This window comes from Malania oleifera, chromosome 12, assembly GCF_029873635.1.
Source record: "Malania oleifera isolate guangnan ecotype guangnan chromosome 12, ASM2987363v1, whole genome shotgun sequence".
Classification (NCBI taxonomy): Eukaryota; Viridiplantae; Streptophyta; class Magnoliopsida; order Santalales; family Ximeniaceae; genus Malania; species Malania oleifera.
In genome coordinates, this window is record NC_080428.1 from 44,949,279 (window position 1) to 44,966,221 (window position 16,943).

The 16,943-nt window shown below is 37.8% G+C and overlaps 1 protein-coding gene across 1 annotated transcript; it reads right to left on the bottom strand.

Annotated features, from left to right (window-relative positions):
* Window positions 1-523: 523 nt before the first annotated feature.
* LOC131144849 (MACPF domain-containing protein CAD1) lies at window positions 524-16,571 on the bottom strand. Its single transcript, XM_058093750.1, has 6 exons — window positions 16,076-16,571; window positions 11,656-11,894; window positions 10,703-10,889; window positions 10,250-10,433; window positions 1,971-2,125; window positions 524-1,328 (listed from the first exon to the last, which is right to left on the bottom strand). The coding sequence occupies exons 1-6, from the start codon at window positions 16,349-16,351 to the stop codon at window positions 681-683; spliced, it is 1,689 nt and encodes a 562-aa protein (XP_057949733.1). The 5' UTR covers window positions 16,352-16,571; the 3' UTR covers window positions 524-680.
* Window positions 16,572-16,943: the final 372 nt, after the last annotated feature.

A 16,943-nucleotide genomic window follows, 5' to 3' on the forward strand; every position in this document is an offset into this window, starting at 1 on the left:
TTCGTTCTAACGAATAGCTATTCAAGCGAATCAAACGAGCCGTTAAAGGAGTTCTACCTTTTTCCAAAATTGAAAAGTTGTAATTAATTAAAGCTCACAAGAAAGAAACGTTAATATTTTCTCGCTTGAGCGTGCTTATTATAAACATAACTTCTAAAAAAATTTTGTTTCCCGAAAAATAGTCTCAAGATGAAAATTACTTTATGGTTCCGCACGACTTAAATGATATGCATCACCTTTCATGAACTAATTTAGCAAGTTCACTTGACCTTAAAGATTCGAACCTCACACATCCACCAAAAAAGTCTCAGCTTATAAAACCATGGATATGACCGAGTGGCACATAATATTCATGAATGGTTGTCAAAACATCTTGAATGGTCTGTGTACCTCATTTTATGTCCTATGACAAAGACAATCTGTAGGAGCACACATCTAATTGTGTATTATGATGGGCCGCCTAACAATCCAAAGTGCACGATCCAAAACAGAATTCAAAAGAGAAGAAAAATTCAAGAGAAGATTCAATTTAAAATGGGAGTAAGATTTATAGAGGGTGGGAAAAAATGGGCAGAAGCATAATATACAGAAGAACAAAAGAACTGTCACCTATGCAAAGAATGCCTGCCTATGTTTTTACTGGAAAGGGCTACCTGTATATAGCTATAATGAAAAATATTTCAGTAGTTAAGTAGGGAATACTTTATCCTTAGCACAATCTTCCCTTTATCCACCCCAAGCTTAGCCCCAGTAACCAACCAGTGACCAGGACTATCTTGTGGTCCCTTCAACATTTCTGTTGGGTCCACTAATTTGGCCAGCTTACCAATTTGGCTTGAACTCTCTCTCTTTTTATCATCTACATTTCTCTCGTTAATTGACAATGAGGAAGCACCTTCTAGTCTCTGCACTGTAGAAGGGCTTGGAGGACTGTGATCCCACACCGACCGCCTTATTGTACAACCTGGTACTTTGGAAAAGAGAAGCTTGAGGTGTAACACACTTTTAGCACCAAAATCCCAGACACCAAGTTGAGCCCCCGTGACAATGTAAACACCAGAGAGATCTCCAATGCAGTTCTCAGTATGCTCTATTGGTGCAGTGCTTACATGGGAGAAGTTCTTCCACTTGATTGGCTCAAACCAACGGCTGTCTTGCTCCTCAGGACCTTGCCACTTGGGAGCTCCTATGGCCATGTGCACATCCCAATGGGGTTGAAGGATCTTAGGGAGAGAGACTAAATGCTGCAAATGGATAGCAAGCCGGTTTTGCTTGTTGCCTTCTAGGCTAAGTCTAAGCCCAGTAACTGGCTTACGCCCAACTGTTACCTGCACAACATGACATACAAATTGACTCAGGAAGCAGAGGAACATTCTGCATTCTTAAACAGGGAAGGAACCTGGCAAAGAGAGGAAAATTTTTGTAAGATAAAATGACATTGTAAGGCATGTTGACTATTAAGTTATCCGCTCTTAATTAACTAGCTAAAAAGCAAGAACACTTTTTGCTGTGTGCTTTTGCCTTCACAGGCACAAAATTTCAAGCTTTGCACTCACCCGCATAAACTCCTCTATATGTTTATGGACCTCGACTTTCATTCTCACATATGAGCCATCATTTGAGGCTTTCAAACTCCTAACTTTCCCAGTATCTAGGAGCAGCATTTCTAAGGAGTGGGAGAAATAAAGATGATGTGCTATCCAAATTACTTTTTCTGCTTTAATTTCTGGTTCCAATTTAGCAAACACTACAACTTTTTCTTTCCTTTTTTGTTGTGCTACCTTGCGCTATATTAGTTCCTTCTCTCATTTTTTTTAGCAATATCAAAGCCTAGGATCTAAAAATGGAAAATGCATCTGCACCCTCCTGAATCCAGGAATATCTAACTACACCAAGCATACTAGGATGCCTTCACAGATAATTTATGTATCATATTATGACCTCATCAACACATGAGTATTACAACAAACCTGATCTGGGCTGATATAAAGCTTGGGACCTATCAAGCTGAACTGAAGGGATGGACACACAGGCTCCTTTCTATGGAGATTGCTCTGTTCTGGAGCCCAAATTCGAGCGATTTGAAACTCCAAGAAATATTGTAGATCTTCAATAGGTGGCTTGTCTAAAGAAAAAAAACAAATAATTTATCAAAAACAGCTCAGCATCAATATTTATTACAATTGACTCAAATTTGGGAAAAAAAAAAAAAAAAACTGAAAGAGGTTATGTTTACGAAAGAGGTTATGTTTACAAAAACTTTCCATGACGAGATCATGAAGAAAAGTAAAAATCAATAAATTTAAATATTAATCATAATTATGAAGCGAAACATCAGTGTTAATGAAAATAACAGTGCATCATTTGACGAAGCCAATAAAGTTTATACTACTACTTATGTGTATGTACATGTAACTATGTATATAACACTTGTGAAAGACCCCCACACCAACTTTTATATGACTTGAACCAGAAGAAAGTCCGTTCTTAACATAAAGATGATAATAAGCCAAGACTCGACCCCAACTCATTGCAAAATGTGTCTGATGAACTAATTGAAGACTTTGCCATAATCTTGTATGAAACTTCTAATGCCAGCAGCAGCAATGACAGGATAGGTTGTGTCTAAAACTTTTCATTCGGCAGAATAAACAGTGGCAAAAACATTAGGGAAAGGTAATATACTAATATCAAACATGTTTTGCTGGCCAGAATATCAATTAGTTGACACATTTGCAGAAAAAGAAAGGCAGAAGAAAAGAAAGCACAATGGTTCTCTGGAAGGTCAACAGGAGAGTGGGGACAGAAGACAAAAATCTCAACCATAACTTGAAATGGAATTATGAGATGGAGGCAGAAATTGTTGACATTGGGCAGACCAGTAGTCTGACTAGGTAACACAATCTGATAACATCATGAATGAAAGAGATTTTCATTTCTGAAAATTTTACCACAACCAGATTAAATATAAAGAGAAATAACTAAAAATTTAATTTTGAAATCTGAACTTCATCATGTAATGACTTAAAATTCTGGATATTATATCCTAAACCACAAAACAACTCTTCATCCATCATCTTACTTGATTTGCCAGTTCAAAGCTTATCAGTTCAACTACAGAGTGATCCAACTGTCTGACCAAATCATTTAGACTGAAAAGTAGAGTGAGTGGTCTGAATTGGCTTTCTAGAACATGACTCTAAGCAGGAAAAAGCTAATCAAGTAGCAGCATTAGTGATACAAAAAATTCAAAACTTCTAAACAGGATAGTTAATCAGCACAGATGCAATATGATCAAGAATGAAATTGAACTATACAGGGAGAAACTAAGAATTTACGACAGCCAGCAGCAAGATTGAAACTTTTGGGCATCCTCTGCAGAAGTTTGTTCTTATTGATAGAATGTAAAGACAATTTGTTTCTTTGTTCTTTGCATGTTGAAAGACAGATTTTGGATTGAAAACCCAGTGGCACATTTAGGGTTATTGACAGGCTTACCCAGCCATCAACAACCAAACATGATGGCAAATTGCTTTAAGCTTTGTGATGGTGATATTACAAAGTAAGACCACCTAGCTGGAGGCAACATCAAACGTTTTATAAAATCCCATTTACTTAAATGGTCCATGTCCTTGAAATAACAAACTTGACTGCAGAATGACAACCCTATAGTTTGCCATCATAGCATAATCAAGTGTTGCTCTGATGCTCAGATAGGCTTAAGGAAAGTCAGATTGATTGAATATCTACAGTGGCACAGATTCATGTGGTGCTTTTAATAATGATATGACTGTAGGAGATGACCTTGGACTTGAAAGTTGCACTTATAATCATGATGTATGTGTTGGCAACTTTGCATCAGTACCAGCATTTAATATTGTGGGTTCATGGTGCTAATGTGAGGACATAGGTGTGCTGTGCTTCTAGGGGCGATAGAGATGTAGGGTTAGTAACATAGTAAGGGTAGTAGAGTGATAGAAGTGATGTAGTGTGTATGCAGGTGGCAATGGTAGTTGTGGTGGCAGTGATGCCATAGATGATAGTGGTGGTGATAAAGAGTGGTGTCACAGTCCCACATCAAATGTGTATTATGGATATCATGTTATAAAAATGATTTAGGCTCCAACTATGTGAGGTGCCTTCAATAGGACAAAGTCGTGAGGCCAGTGGCGAATAGGCCCAAGCGGACAATACCTCGCTAAAGTTGGGCCAAAATCGTTACAAGTATTAGAGCCACCCTAGGACATGAGCGCTATCTTGGGTTTATAAGAATTGTTCAGGCTCCAACCATGTGAGATGCCTTTTATAGGATAAAATCGTGAGACTAGTGGTCTAAATAGGCAATAACTCATCAAAGTTGGGCTGAGATTGTTACAGGTGGTGATGTGTTTTTGAAAGCACAAAGTTGACAATAGAAATAGCGTGATGATCGTGGCAACAATGTGCTAGCTACATTATGTTGGCGGTTGAACAACATGGCAAATTTTATTGTTGTCATGCAATGGAAATAGTCATGACAGCAATAGGTGGCAATGTTAATTAGGCTCCATCAAATTTACTTTTGAAAAACTCTGACCAAGTACTAATTCAAGATTTTGGTTCAGATTTTTTTTATCAACATAAAATTGCATTTTTATAAGAAATTTATATTAAGTAGGGGAGAACATAATTTGGTCAAAACCAAATTAACCGAATGAATTCAGTCGGTTCGGTTAAAAATTTAGTTGGTTCATTTTGGTTTTCATTTTCATTGAATTTCGGTTTTCGGTTCGGTTTTTTGAGTTTAATATATTCGGTTAACTAAATTAACCGAATAGCATAAATTAATAATTAATAATTATATATATTAATATGTTTTATATATTATATATACTAAAATTTTATATATATTAAAATATAAATTGGTTAAAATCGGTTAACCAATTTTGGCCAGTTTTGAGTTCTGTTAATATGAAGTTTCGGTTCAGTTCAGATAACAAGATTCTTTAACCGAATTATTGACCGAATGCTCACTCCAATTATTAAGGGGCATCAACAGGTGTCAACCCATGTGGGAATGCTAACTTATGTTCTGGACCTTGGATTTTGTTGGGTGACTTTAATAATGTGTTGTATCCTAATGAGAAGAGAAATGGGAATGCTGTTACAACTAATGAAACGAGGGACATGTCTGAATGCTTCTTTAAATGTGGGCTGAGTGACCTGAATGCTGCTGGAAGTTTCCTCACTTGGTCGAATGGTAAAACTTGGTCCAAACTCGATAGGGTAGTGGCTAATAGGAATGGTTTCAAGCTGGAATGGGTGCTCATGCCTTTTTCCAGCTTCCTGGCCTTTACTCTGATCGTGCCTCTTGTATTGTCACCCTGCTTGAGGAAGATGACTTGGGAAGAAGACCTTTTAAATACTTCAATATGTGGAGTCAACATGCTAATTTCCAGGAAGTAGTTAAGAATTCCTGGAGCTGTGAGGTTCAGGGGTTTATGATGTTCAGGCTTGTGATGAAACTTAAGGGGCTTAAAGGTCCTTTGAAAACACTTAATGCAACTCACTTTTCCCATATCTCTGCTAGGGCAGAAAGCGCTGGTGAGGACCTCAGGATTGCTCAGCTCAATCTACATAATGACCCTGGGAATGAGAATCTTCAGAAGGAGGCAAAACTGAAAAGAGACAGTGCAGGTAAACTGGAAATGGCTAACAGGTCCTTCTTGGCTCAACAAGCCAAATTCAGATATCTGAACAATAGTGACAGGAGTACCAAGTTCTTTCATGCTTTAATGAAAAGACATTCAGCCAAGAATCACATTTCGAAGTTGAGAAGAGAAAATGGAAGCTACACTGAGTCCCTGAAACAGGTAGCTGATGAATTTCTGGGCTTCTATAAAGGTCTACTGGGGTCTGCATCTGCCTACATTTCGGTGGACCCTGATGTTATTGCTCAAGGCCCTGTCCTGAATGAGTCTCAAGCTGATCAGATGATAAGGGAGGTGTCTTATGAAGAAATCAAGGAGGCTCTGTACTCCATTGGTGATGACAAGTCGCCTGGACCAGAAGGGTTCACATCCAATTTCTTCAAAATGGCTTGGGATACTGTTTGGCGGGGGGGTGGGGGGCCTTAGTGGCTGCGGTAAAAGAATTCTTCTTGAATGGCAAGCTACGGAAGCAAGTGAACCACACTGCAATTGTTGTTATTCCCAAATCCCAGCATGCGAACTCTGTTCATGATTACAGGCCTATATCCTACTGCAATGTGGTCTACAAGGTTATTTCCAAGATCCTAGCTAACAGAATTAACCCTGAACTGGAAAACCTGGTGAACCCAGCTCAATCAGCCTTCGTGAGGCAAAGAAACATGATCGAAAACATATACCTGGTGCAGGAACTGGTACGCAAATATGCTAGGAAGAGGATATCTCCTAGATGCATGCTAAAAGTTGATCTTAAAAAAGCATATGATTCCCTTTCCTGGAGTTTTCTAAAGGAGATGCTGGAAAACCTGAACTTTGCTGACAAAATGGTGGGATGGATTTTGGAGTGCGTCCACTAACTTCATATTCCCTTTCTATGAATGGTGGTCTGCAAGGTTACTTTGAAGGGAAACGAGGGTTGACACAAGGAGACCCCCTCTCCCCTATTCTTTTTGTTATATGCTTGGAATACTTATCAAGAATGCTGAAGGTATTAGAAGAAGACTCCGATTTTAATTTCCACCCTCGGTGTAAGGAGCTGAGAATTACACATATGGCTTTTGCAGACGACTTAATTCTTTTCTCCAGGGGTGATTATTATTCAGTTGAGAAGATAATGGATTGTCTGGAGCTGTTTTCTCAATGTTCTGGCTTGGAAGTAAACCCTGTCAAGTCTAATTTGTACTCTGCAGGCATATGCGGCTATGAGTTAGACAGTATCAAAAACCTTACGGGATTCTCTGAGGGATCTTTTCCTTTTCGATATTTGGGAATTCCCCTGGCATCTACAAGGCTTAATGCCACACACTACCCACCTCTGATTGCCAGAATAGATAACATTATACAATCCTGGCCTGGTAAAACTCTGTCATATGCTGGGAAGTTGGAACTAATTAAAGCAGTGGTACAGGGAGTGGAATGCTTCTGGTTCTCTATTTTCCCTATTCCAGTGGCTGTGCTGAAGCATGTGGTCAGATTATGCAGGGCGTTTTGGGGGGGGGGGGGGGGGTGGGGGGGGGGGGGGGGGGGGGGCGCAAAGCAAAACTACTGGTGGCTTGGAAAGAGGTGTGTCTCCCAAAATCTGAAGGTGGGCTGGGGGTGTTTGATCTGAAAATGTGGAACAGGGCACTACTGACAAAGACATTGAGGAATATTCACAGAAAGGACTCCCTATGGTCTAAATGGGCAAACCAGGTATACCTTAGAGGGGGCAGTGTCTGGGATGCTTCTACAAAACATGAAGACTCCCCATTATTTAAAAAAGTTGCGGAAATTAAGAACATGATGGTAATGCAATGCAGGGGCAGAGATAATGCAGAACAGCAGCTGAGATCATGAACTTCTGGGGAACTATTGATATGTTCCGAAGCCTAACAGTTCTGGAGATGGAAGGGTATTAAAACACTTTGGCATTCCTTGGTCTGGAAGATGGGGAATACACCTAAGCATTCATTCATCTTGTGGCTGAGTGCCAAGAACAAACTTCTGACGAGTGACAACCTCATGGGTGAAGCAAAAGATGGGCCTTGTGCTTTCCACAACTCTGAATTAGAGACTGTTAACCATCTCTTCTTCAAATGCAGGTCTGTGGCTGAAGTGTGGAATCACCGAAGGGATTGACTTTGATGGACTAAAACCATGTCAACGTTAAAAGCTGCCTTTAAATGGCTGCTTAAGGAGACAAAAGGGACAGATATCCAAACAGTGACTAAGAGGACATGTTTGGCCTCAACAATCTACTGTATATGGCATTTCAGAAATAATAAAAAGTTTAAAGACAAAGACACTCCGATTGAAGCAATTATTAGACAGATTCAGATGCATATCTATAGAACAATGTATGAGAAATTTCCGTACCTTCAACAGTATGGTAATTGATTTGGAAGGCTACTGTTTTCAGTGTTTTGATTTTCCTTAATGGCCTGGAGGCCCCTGGGTATGCCCAGGTTTGAATGTAATGGGTTATCTCCTTTTGATAGTCTTGAGGGGTAGATTGTACTTGGTAATCCTCTTGGATGCTTTTGACGCTCTTGTGATGGATAATCATGGGTATGCCCAGTGTATATTGTATATACTTCCTTTGATTAATATATTCACATTTACGGATCAAAAAAGAGAAGGGATTAAAGGTAAAAAAAAAAATTCCAACTAAGGCCTGGTGAAACATTTCCAAAAGATCCAGCAAAACAGAGGATTCAACCAAGAATTTCTCAGCCTCTGTATAGACCATTCCCTCCAGAAGCTCTCATATTTCTTTCCCTCCATATACACCAAAATAAACAAAGAGGGAGGGAGCAGTGAGTTCCACACACTTCCTTTGCTCTGACCACTATTTTTAGCTCTCCAACTACGAGGAAGAGAAGTAGTACTGTTCCACATCACCCAGGATACACTGAACCACTGCCATATCAAGCCCCAAAATTCTCCAGCCTTGGTGCAACGAAGTAACAAATGGGCTTGGAAAAAATAAATAAATAATTAAAAAATTGACCAAAAATTTATAAGATTGATTCTTTAGCCATGTAGCACCAATCAGCAAAGATAACCTCTCCTAGGATTATCTCCAGTAAGCCTAGCCTCCCAAGCAACTTCTTGAGAAAAAAAAAGACAACTTATCTAGGAGCACAAGACCTCACACAGACTTGAGCTCTGACCACTATTTTTAGCTCTCCAACTACGAGGAAGAGAAGTAGTAATGTTCCACATCACCCAGGATACAATAAACCACTGCCATATCAAGCCCCAAAATTCTCCAGCCTTGGTGCAACGAAGTAACAAATGGGCTTGGAAAAAATAAATAAATAATTAAAAAAATTGACCAAAAATTTCTAAGATCGATTCTTTAGCCATGTAGCACCAATCAGCAAAGATAACCTCTCCTAGGATTATCTCCAGTAAGCCTAGCCTCCCAAGCAACTTCTTGAGAAAAAAAAAGACAACTTATCTAGGAGCACAAGACATCACACAGACTTCTGAAGAAAACAAACCTTTCCATTCCTACAAATCAGGTTGCAGTAAGAGTTGACCGAAAAATTTGCAGTTTCATCTCTTGACCGCCTTATGGAGTCCTCACTAGGTCTGGTTCTACCCAGGCTGCCCAGAATATACATAAAATCATTTAGCTCCCAAGCTCTAAACTCCCTTCTAAGTTCTAAGTTAAAATTCCAACCAGACCACTCTATTCACAAGAAGCTGCATTCGCTGCCAATTCATTCTTATCCCTCTACAAACTAAACGGGGGAAAAGCATCTGCCAGCAGTGCACTTGCACAGGACACATCCAAAATCTTTTTCCTATTCCCACTTCCTACCATAACGCCAATGAATTAGAGAATTCAATATTCTTTTTCATAACCCTTGCAAAAGCAAAAACCATGAAGGATATTCACCTTACTACTAAATCCACCCCTTTAGCCCACCAAACTCCACTCATATCTCCACAGACCTTTAGCTTGAAGCACCTGATTGAAAGCTAACAAAATGTGTAACCCAAGGCCCTCATTTCTAATGAGGTAACACCATGAGTTCCAGTCATGTCATTAGTGCTTCCCCATAAGAAATTTCTTTGGATCTTCTCTAGTCTCTTTGCCACCACTGCCCGCAAGTGCAGACAAAGACATAAAATTTGCAGGTAGGTGATGATGACTTGGATAGCTGCAGTAAATGCCAGTGTGTAATCATAATGAGGTCATGATTATTGCAGTTCACAATTTTTTATTTAAAATGTTGTTTTTGAAAAGCCCAGTAAGGCAGTGAATACAAGTTCTGAACCATAGCTCAGGGGCTACCTTAGTAAAATTTATTTAGAACTCATCACTTCTATATTAAAAATACAGGCACAAACATTTTGAAGCAGAAATATTTTTTAGGGTAAATATTTGAGTTCATTTAAAAACCTTCTATGCTTCTCTCTTCATGCACCATGAGAGTCATGAATTCAAACATTAGCAACTAAATATTTAACAGTAATTTTCTAGTATGGAAGCAGTAGTAAAATAGAGAAATAAAAATGACATTTTCAACTAATCAACACTTTTTTTGAGTATATGTGAACTGAGAACTTACATTCCAAGTACAATTCAATAGCACGGGCCAAATGCTTTAGTCCAGGAACTCCTTCAAGCAGGGAAACAATGGGAGTGAATGTCATGTTAATCACGTCTGGAGATGATGTTACTGTTTCCTCCCACTTTGCATGACTTTGTTCCAAATCATCACCCCCTCTCCTCCTAAAAATGACTGTAACATCCTGCAGCAACACATCACTCACTAAATTCTTTCAAATATAAACTGAAGAAAACAAATGTTAGAAGAAATGGTGCCTGCAACAGAAAGAAATAGTTTTCCCTGCAACTGTTATGCATGATTCAGTGAGCTAAAGCACAAAGGGATTTCTAGGAGTGCATAAGCATTGAGAACAACCAAAGAATTTTTTAATTTTTTTTAAAGGTGAGGATATTTTAGTAAAAAAAGTGCTTCCCATAGCAGACTCTAAGTAAACAATGCCATTATACTAGCCTTGTCTTTGAAGGGTACAGAACGCTTGCTTTTCAATTCTAGAAACCTTTGATCTCCAATGTCCTTCACATAGTTCTCAATGTCTGATGCTGATAAAGAAGATGAGTGATGCTGCCTGATATAAACAACATCCCTTCCACCAATTGTTGCTGATGTTACAATATGAGTACCAAAATTTTCAATAAAGCTGAAAAGAGAAGGAGACAGGCAATCAGAAACCTGATGCTGTGAAACTAAAAGCTGATCTGGTTATACTATTGGATACAATTCCTGAAATTGTAATAGTGCATCATACAATATAATTTATGCAAACAGATCTAGATATACTATTGGATACAGATTCAATTCATTATTTAATGCAGCTCTTGAAATTGCGAGTGTCACTCACTGTAAAGTTTACTCTAATTCTCTCAGACACAGAGGTAACTTTCATCTAAAATACAATACTTCAAGAACAAAAAATTTGCAGAGGAAACATGCCTTTGTCCTTTCTCATAGTCCTAAGGTATAATAAGCTCAAGTGTCGATATGTTGTTACATGCATTCCAAAGTTCCAAAGAGAAAAAATGCATGGGTAATCACATACATCATTAAAGCAGAATTACTAACTTAAGACCGTCCTGTTTGTCAGATTCTTGTCAGTGGTTTCAAGGAAAAATAAATGGAACAGGATTTATAGAAGGCCAAATTATTAGAAATCCAGCAACACCACAGGGGACTGCCACTCAGTTTGATCTCTAAAGATCTTTGTGATGGATGCATTGAACAGATCTAGATTATACATTATCGACACATGGATCCACTTTTACATTCCCATCCCTAAATATTAGAAATGTCAATCTGAAAAAAAAAATATATATATATATTGTTTCATAGTGGTAAAGCAATGAAATGAGCGAAGGGGCACAGAAGTGAATTACAACTATACATGGCTTCTGTGATGAATTGTTTACCTCGCCAATGATGCAGGTTCCCAAGCATAAGGAACAGCATGCTTGATTTCCTCACACAAATTTAACTTTGGTTTTGTTAATTTAACCTCAAACAGCGGGATGATATGTCCAACCATTGCAATGGATTTTGTAGCTGCTGCATCAACTTGCCAAGACCCAGTAAAGTTGAACATAGCATTAAAGCTTCCAAGGGGAATGCATCCGGATATGCCTGACTTCTCATTGAAGTATGCTGCCATCTGGAGTGTCATGTATCAAAGGCATTCCATTAAACATTAATTGGTCAAACTAACATAGCTAGTAGAGTTAAAGAACCCTCCCAGGCAAGCAGATGAAAATAAGCAAACACCTTGACGCAGAACATAATTTTTTAACATACATAGTATGGCAACTATTTGACAATCCTTATGCAGGCAAGTACCATACAATCACCTAACAGTCACCTATATATATTCTTCTTCAATGTATACATATACTTAATAGCTCTCACCTAGCCAAAAAAAAATAGTTACTGACACTCAGCCTTCATCAAAAAACAAAATAATTAAAAAAAAAATACTAGTGAAATCACAATTTAAGTCTTTGCGAAGCAAAGTGGACATTGCATTCTTTTTTCTGTTTTTTTTTTTTTTTTTCCAATAAGAAACAAAAGCAGTGAATAAATGGAGAAGAATATATGGTAACTAGCACCTAGGTTTTATTCCCTCACTAGGGATGTAGGCTCATCCATGTGAACTGATTGAAAGGAGAAACTACCAGTGATGGATGAGAAAATTTTAGCTATCAAAAAGATTTCTAATGCTTTTTCTCTGGATGCAGTGAACATGGAAAAGGAAACAAAAGACTGTTTTTTTAAAAAAACAAAAAATACAAAGGAAAGATGTTCTCTCTCTCTCTTCTTTTAAATTGTTGGTTGTGAGAGAGAGAGAACATTTCAACCTCAAGCTTTCTCCTTAGTATAGTTGACTAATTATTTAGTTTACCCATATCAATACAAACTGTGAAAACATTAGGTACAAATTATAGATTCATGCTGTATAACATCTGATACTAAAATGCATCCATCGCATCTCCAACAGTTATAAAATATATGGAAGACATGAAATCAACATATTACAACAGAGGTTGAATAAAATGAACATTTTGGTTTTAGTAGTTGCTTGATCCAAAAAGAAATTAAACAAGAAAATGTTCGTATTTATTTACAGCATTTATGATTGGATATTGCGCATAGTGAGTAGCGAAAAAAGGTTATGCAACAAAGAATTTGTGCATTGCATTTGTGCCAAGATCTGAGAAACAACAGCAATTTAAGACAAACTCCATCCTATTTTATTCAACTACAAGAGGCAATTAATTGTATTTCTGTTATAATTTTGACATATTGGTTAGCATACTCTTCAAATAGGTATCTAAGATCATCTAATCATCTGAAACATTTATCACTGATATACATACGGTGAGGGGCATCAAATTACTGATTTGCACCACTTGAAATATGCCACACCACATGTCAAACAAAGGATGTCAACAGCAAAGACACATCGAAGCATGCGAACATCAGCAACAGCTTATACAGGGAAGATTGGGTGGTACCTGGAAAGGTGGGATGGCGGTTATTGGTTGACTTCAGGGGGCTTTGCAAAAAATAGAAATGGTAGAGCTCTTTTGAACTCGGCAGTTCTCGCCATTCTTTGGACCTAGTGGATTGAGAGGAATGCTAGAATTTTTAAAGGTCACAACCAGTTCACGGCTATTAGGACATAGAGTGATATTCCTTGCCTCCTTTTGGGCTCTCTTGTTCATTTTTGGGGATTATCACTGCTAAATACATGTATTGTTATTATTATTCTTTATGTTTATTTATTGATTTGTTTTGTTTTTCTGCTCATGGATCTCTGGGGAAGACTTCTTGTCCTCCAAGGCTTGTACTCTGCTTTTTTATATTAATAAAATGTCTTCTTTTATCCCAAAAAAAAAAAACTTTCAGACAACAGCTTGGGCACCTGTAAAATTGGTTGTCTGGGAGTGCAAAATTAGTTCTAAATAAACATGCTTTAACATACTAGTTCACAATTCACTGAATTCTGTTCACATTAAGCCAGGATCCTGGAAACCCAATTCACAGAGTCATACAACTTCTAGAAATTACCTTTCAAGACAACAAAAAACTTCTTATACTTACAACCTCATTGACTATCAGAACAATGTATAAAAGAATTAGTTGCCTTTGACTAACAAATAACAATATTTTTAGTCAGATAATTTTTTTCAAAATAACCTCGACCAAACTTCTTGCACAGAAGAACAGAACAATCATTTTTAGTCCAACTAATTCAATGTAAATCTTTAATGGGACCATACATCTTTCTTTTAATCAATATACCAGGTGCTCAATCAACCAGCACCAGCAAACCTAACAGAGCAAGAATGTCAAGAAAGGAAAGAGCTGAACTTGGATTGAAATAAGATAATGATTATAACAGGAAGTCCTTAAGCATGTCTAAGACACTCTAAAGTGCTTTTACAAGTCTAATCTTTAGCTTCTCATTATTGGTCCCAGGGTCCAACATTAATGTTACTTGTTCCCAACCAAATCCTAGGTTGCAAAGTCTGACTGTCCAAAGAATCTGATTAATTTGAGTTTGATCAATTATATGAAGTGTTCTACATCACCAATCTCCACTCTTCTGTTTCAAATCAAAGAAAAATAAGATGTCACACCCAGTGCATACGGCTCCTATGCTATGAGGGACTTGGAAGAGATTGTTTCTGTTAGTGGCGGAACCAAGACCTGCAGTCAGTGGGGGCTGAAGCTCTCATGCATAACACATATTAAATTTTTATTTATTTATTTCATAAGATTTAAACTCTTACAATTATTCATTTATTAATGTAGAAATAGCATTGGGATACTAACAAAATAAAATCAAGTTCTCACTACATTCATTCTAAAGAAAGATACACCTTACAATCACCCTCATTGGATTTTAATGTTATGGAATCGAGTTCCATGATCAATTTTTTTGCAATATGTTGCTGAAAATCTCTCTCTCAGAATCTCAATATAAGTGATAGATAATTTAGGGTTCAATATGGAAAAAATAATAATTTAGGATTCATCCCATGTTAGAACCCATAATGAAACAACTCTCATGGCATCTGGGAATGTGGATCTCAAGCCTAGTATTTGGATTTGGCCAATACAAGCTTGCATTACATTATGTCTAGGCCCATTCAAATCCGAATCCAAGACATCTCCCAAACACAAGGTCAATGTTCTAAAATATCTTATGAAATTTCTAAATATAGATAGAAACCTAGGAATCTAATCTTGTGCATTTGAATAAGCTCCAAACAAATGAAATTAAAAAATAAAAAATTGAATTAGCCCCCAAAATCTTGTTTATTTGGAGTTAAGACCTCATTGAGTGGGTTGAAATCCCCAAAAACCCTGCTGCTCTAAGCATATTAGATATATACTATAATTGATTTGTTGTAAATTGAGTGAGGCCTATAACCCACACTCAGACTAATGTGGATCCACCCTTGGTTTCTGGGATTTGAACCACCGACCTTCAAGTTTAGATGTAACACCCTCACCATTGAACTAAGGCTCGCCCTCATTAATATCTGATCTAGCATAGATTTGGTTTATCAACATGACTATTGACTAATTGCAACCAGCAGAGAGAGAGTCATCTATTCCCTTAATAGTGAAGCCATGGCAGCAATTTTTAAACATTGTTGTCCCTAATAGCTTAAACCTTTCAGTCCCAGTAATTTTTTTACACTAACTCAAAAACCTCGAAGATTAGATCCATGATATCTAATGGCTTTCAATTTATGCAAGATCAAATTCAAAGGCAAAGAACTGTTATGTGAATTTCATATTACAGTCTGCAGGAATATAAAAATTTATCACTTGGCTATATGGAAGGCATCATATGTTGGGAGTCATGCTCGATAAACATTAAAAAGTAAATTTAAGAAAAATATATGATGAAGGAGCTCTCCCAATCGTCAGCTGACTGGTTTCTGAGCACAAACAGAGATATGTGTTCTCCGTTTTAAATCAAGCACAAAAGTCAGTTCAGGCTTCCAAACTCCTTGAGATATCATAACAAATGATAGAAATAAACAAATGCAACCAAATCCATTTGGAAAACATGCTCAACGAACTCAGAACAGGGAGAAACAAGAAGCAAAATAAAATCTTTAAAAGTCAAATACACCAATCAAAATTGAAACCCAGAAAACAAAATCGGCACCAAGCCACATAAAACCGACAAAAAAAAAAAAACCCCAGCGATGATAATCACAGTCAAGCACAATAAACTACCAAATCAAAACGCATAAAAAGTTGAATTGAGCACAAACCACGAACAAAATCCATTAACAAATCAGGACAAAAGATCACCTGTGTGAAGCTGCAAACTGGGACGGTCTCTGTGGCGCTCGTCCCTCTGGAGCACTCAACATCAACAGAGACATTCGGAACAACAACGCCCTCAGAGAGCACGAGATCCCAGGTACGGTCTTCGTTGAGGTGAACAAGCCGAAAGCCAGGAGCTCCCTTGCAGTAGAGCAGCCTGATATCAGAGGTGACATCAAAACCTCGACCCAGAGCCTGGATTGAGTTGCGGAAAGTGGTGGCCAGAGCTGAAGATGACCTGCTCGTTGTTGGGTCTTCCATGGAACAAGGATCTTTCTTTCAATTCATTGGAATGGAGGAGAAGGAGAAGGAGAAGGAGGGGTTTGGTGGGTTCCAAGGGACATGGCAGATGCAGACCGCTCTCTCTCTCTTTCTCTCTCTCTCTCTCTGGGTGGGGTGGCTTGATTGTTGGGACGTGGTGGGGTTGTTTGGACTTCGCTGCTTGTTCGGCTAAGGCAGGCTTTTGACTGTAATAATGGCTGTAAACGCGTTTTTGGGCATGGACATTTGACATGGAGGAGTCTGGGTTGACTGCCATTGTTCAAAGACACCAAAGACGAAAAATGAAAAATGAAAATACACCACCCTCAACCCTCTTCTCCCGCACGGATTCTTGTGTTACAAAACCTTTATTATTTTTCATATTTTATAAATTTTATAAATTTTACATAGTCAAATATCAAAGATATAATTTTAAATATTTTATACATCTTCTTAACTATAATAATAAGTAACTAGTAGATTTCGGCTCATATAAATTTAGCTTTAAATTTTGAAACACAAACTTTTCATAAGTAAAAAAATATATAAAATGTTCAATTATGGAGAGGATGTCAAATTTTTTATATACCAT

Bases quoted from the DNA above. Each gene is read 5' to 3' on its own strand.
- LOC131144849 (XM_058093750.1), bottom strand. From the start codon at position 16,351: ATGGAAGACCCAACAACGAGCAGGTCATCTTCAGCTCTGGCCACCACT. The intron at 10,434-10,702 runs GCTAGTATAATG...GTGTTGCTGCAG, and splicing joins CTGTACCCTTCAAAGACAAG to GATGTTACAGTCATTTTTAG. The intron at 1,329-1,970 runs GTTTGTTGTAAT...CATGTTGTGCAG, and splicing joins TTTATATCAGCCCAGATCAG to GTAACAGTTGGGCGTAAGCC.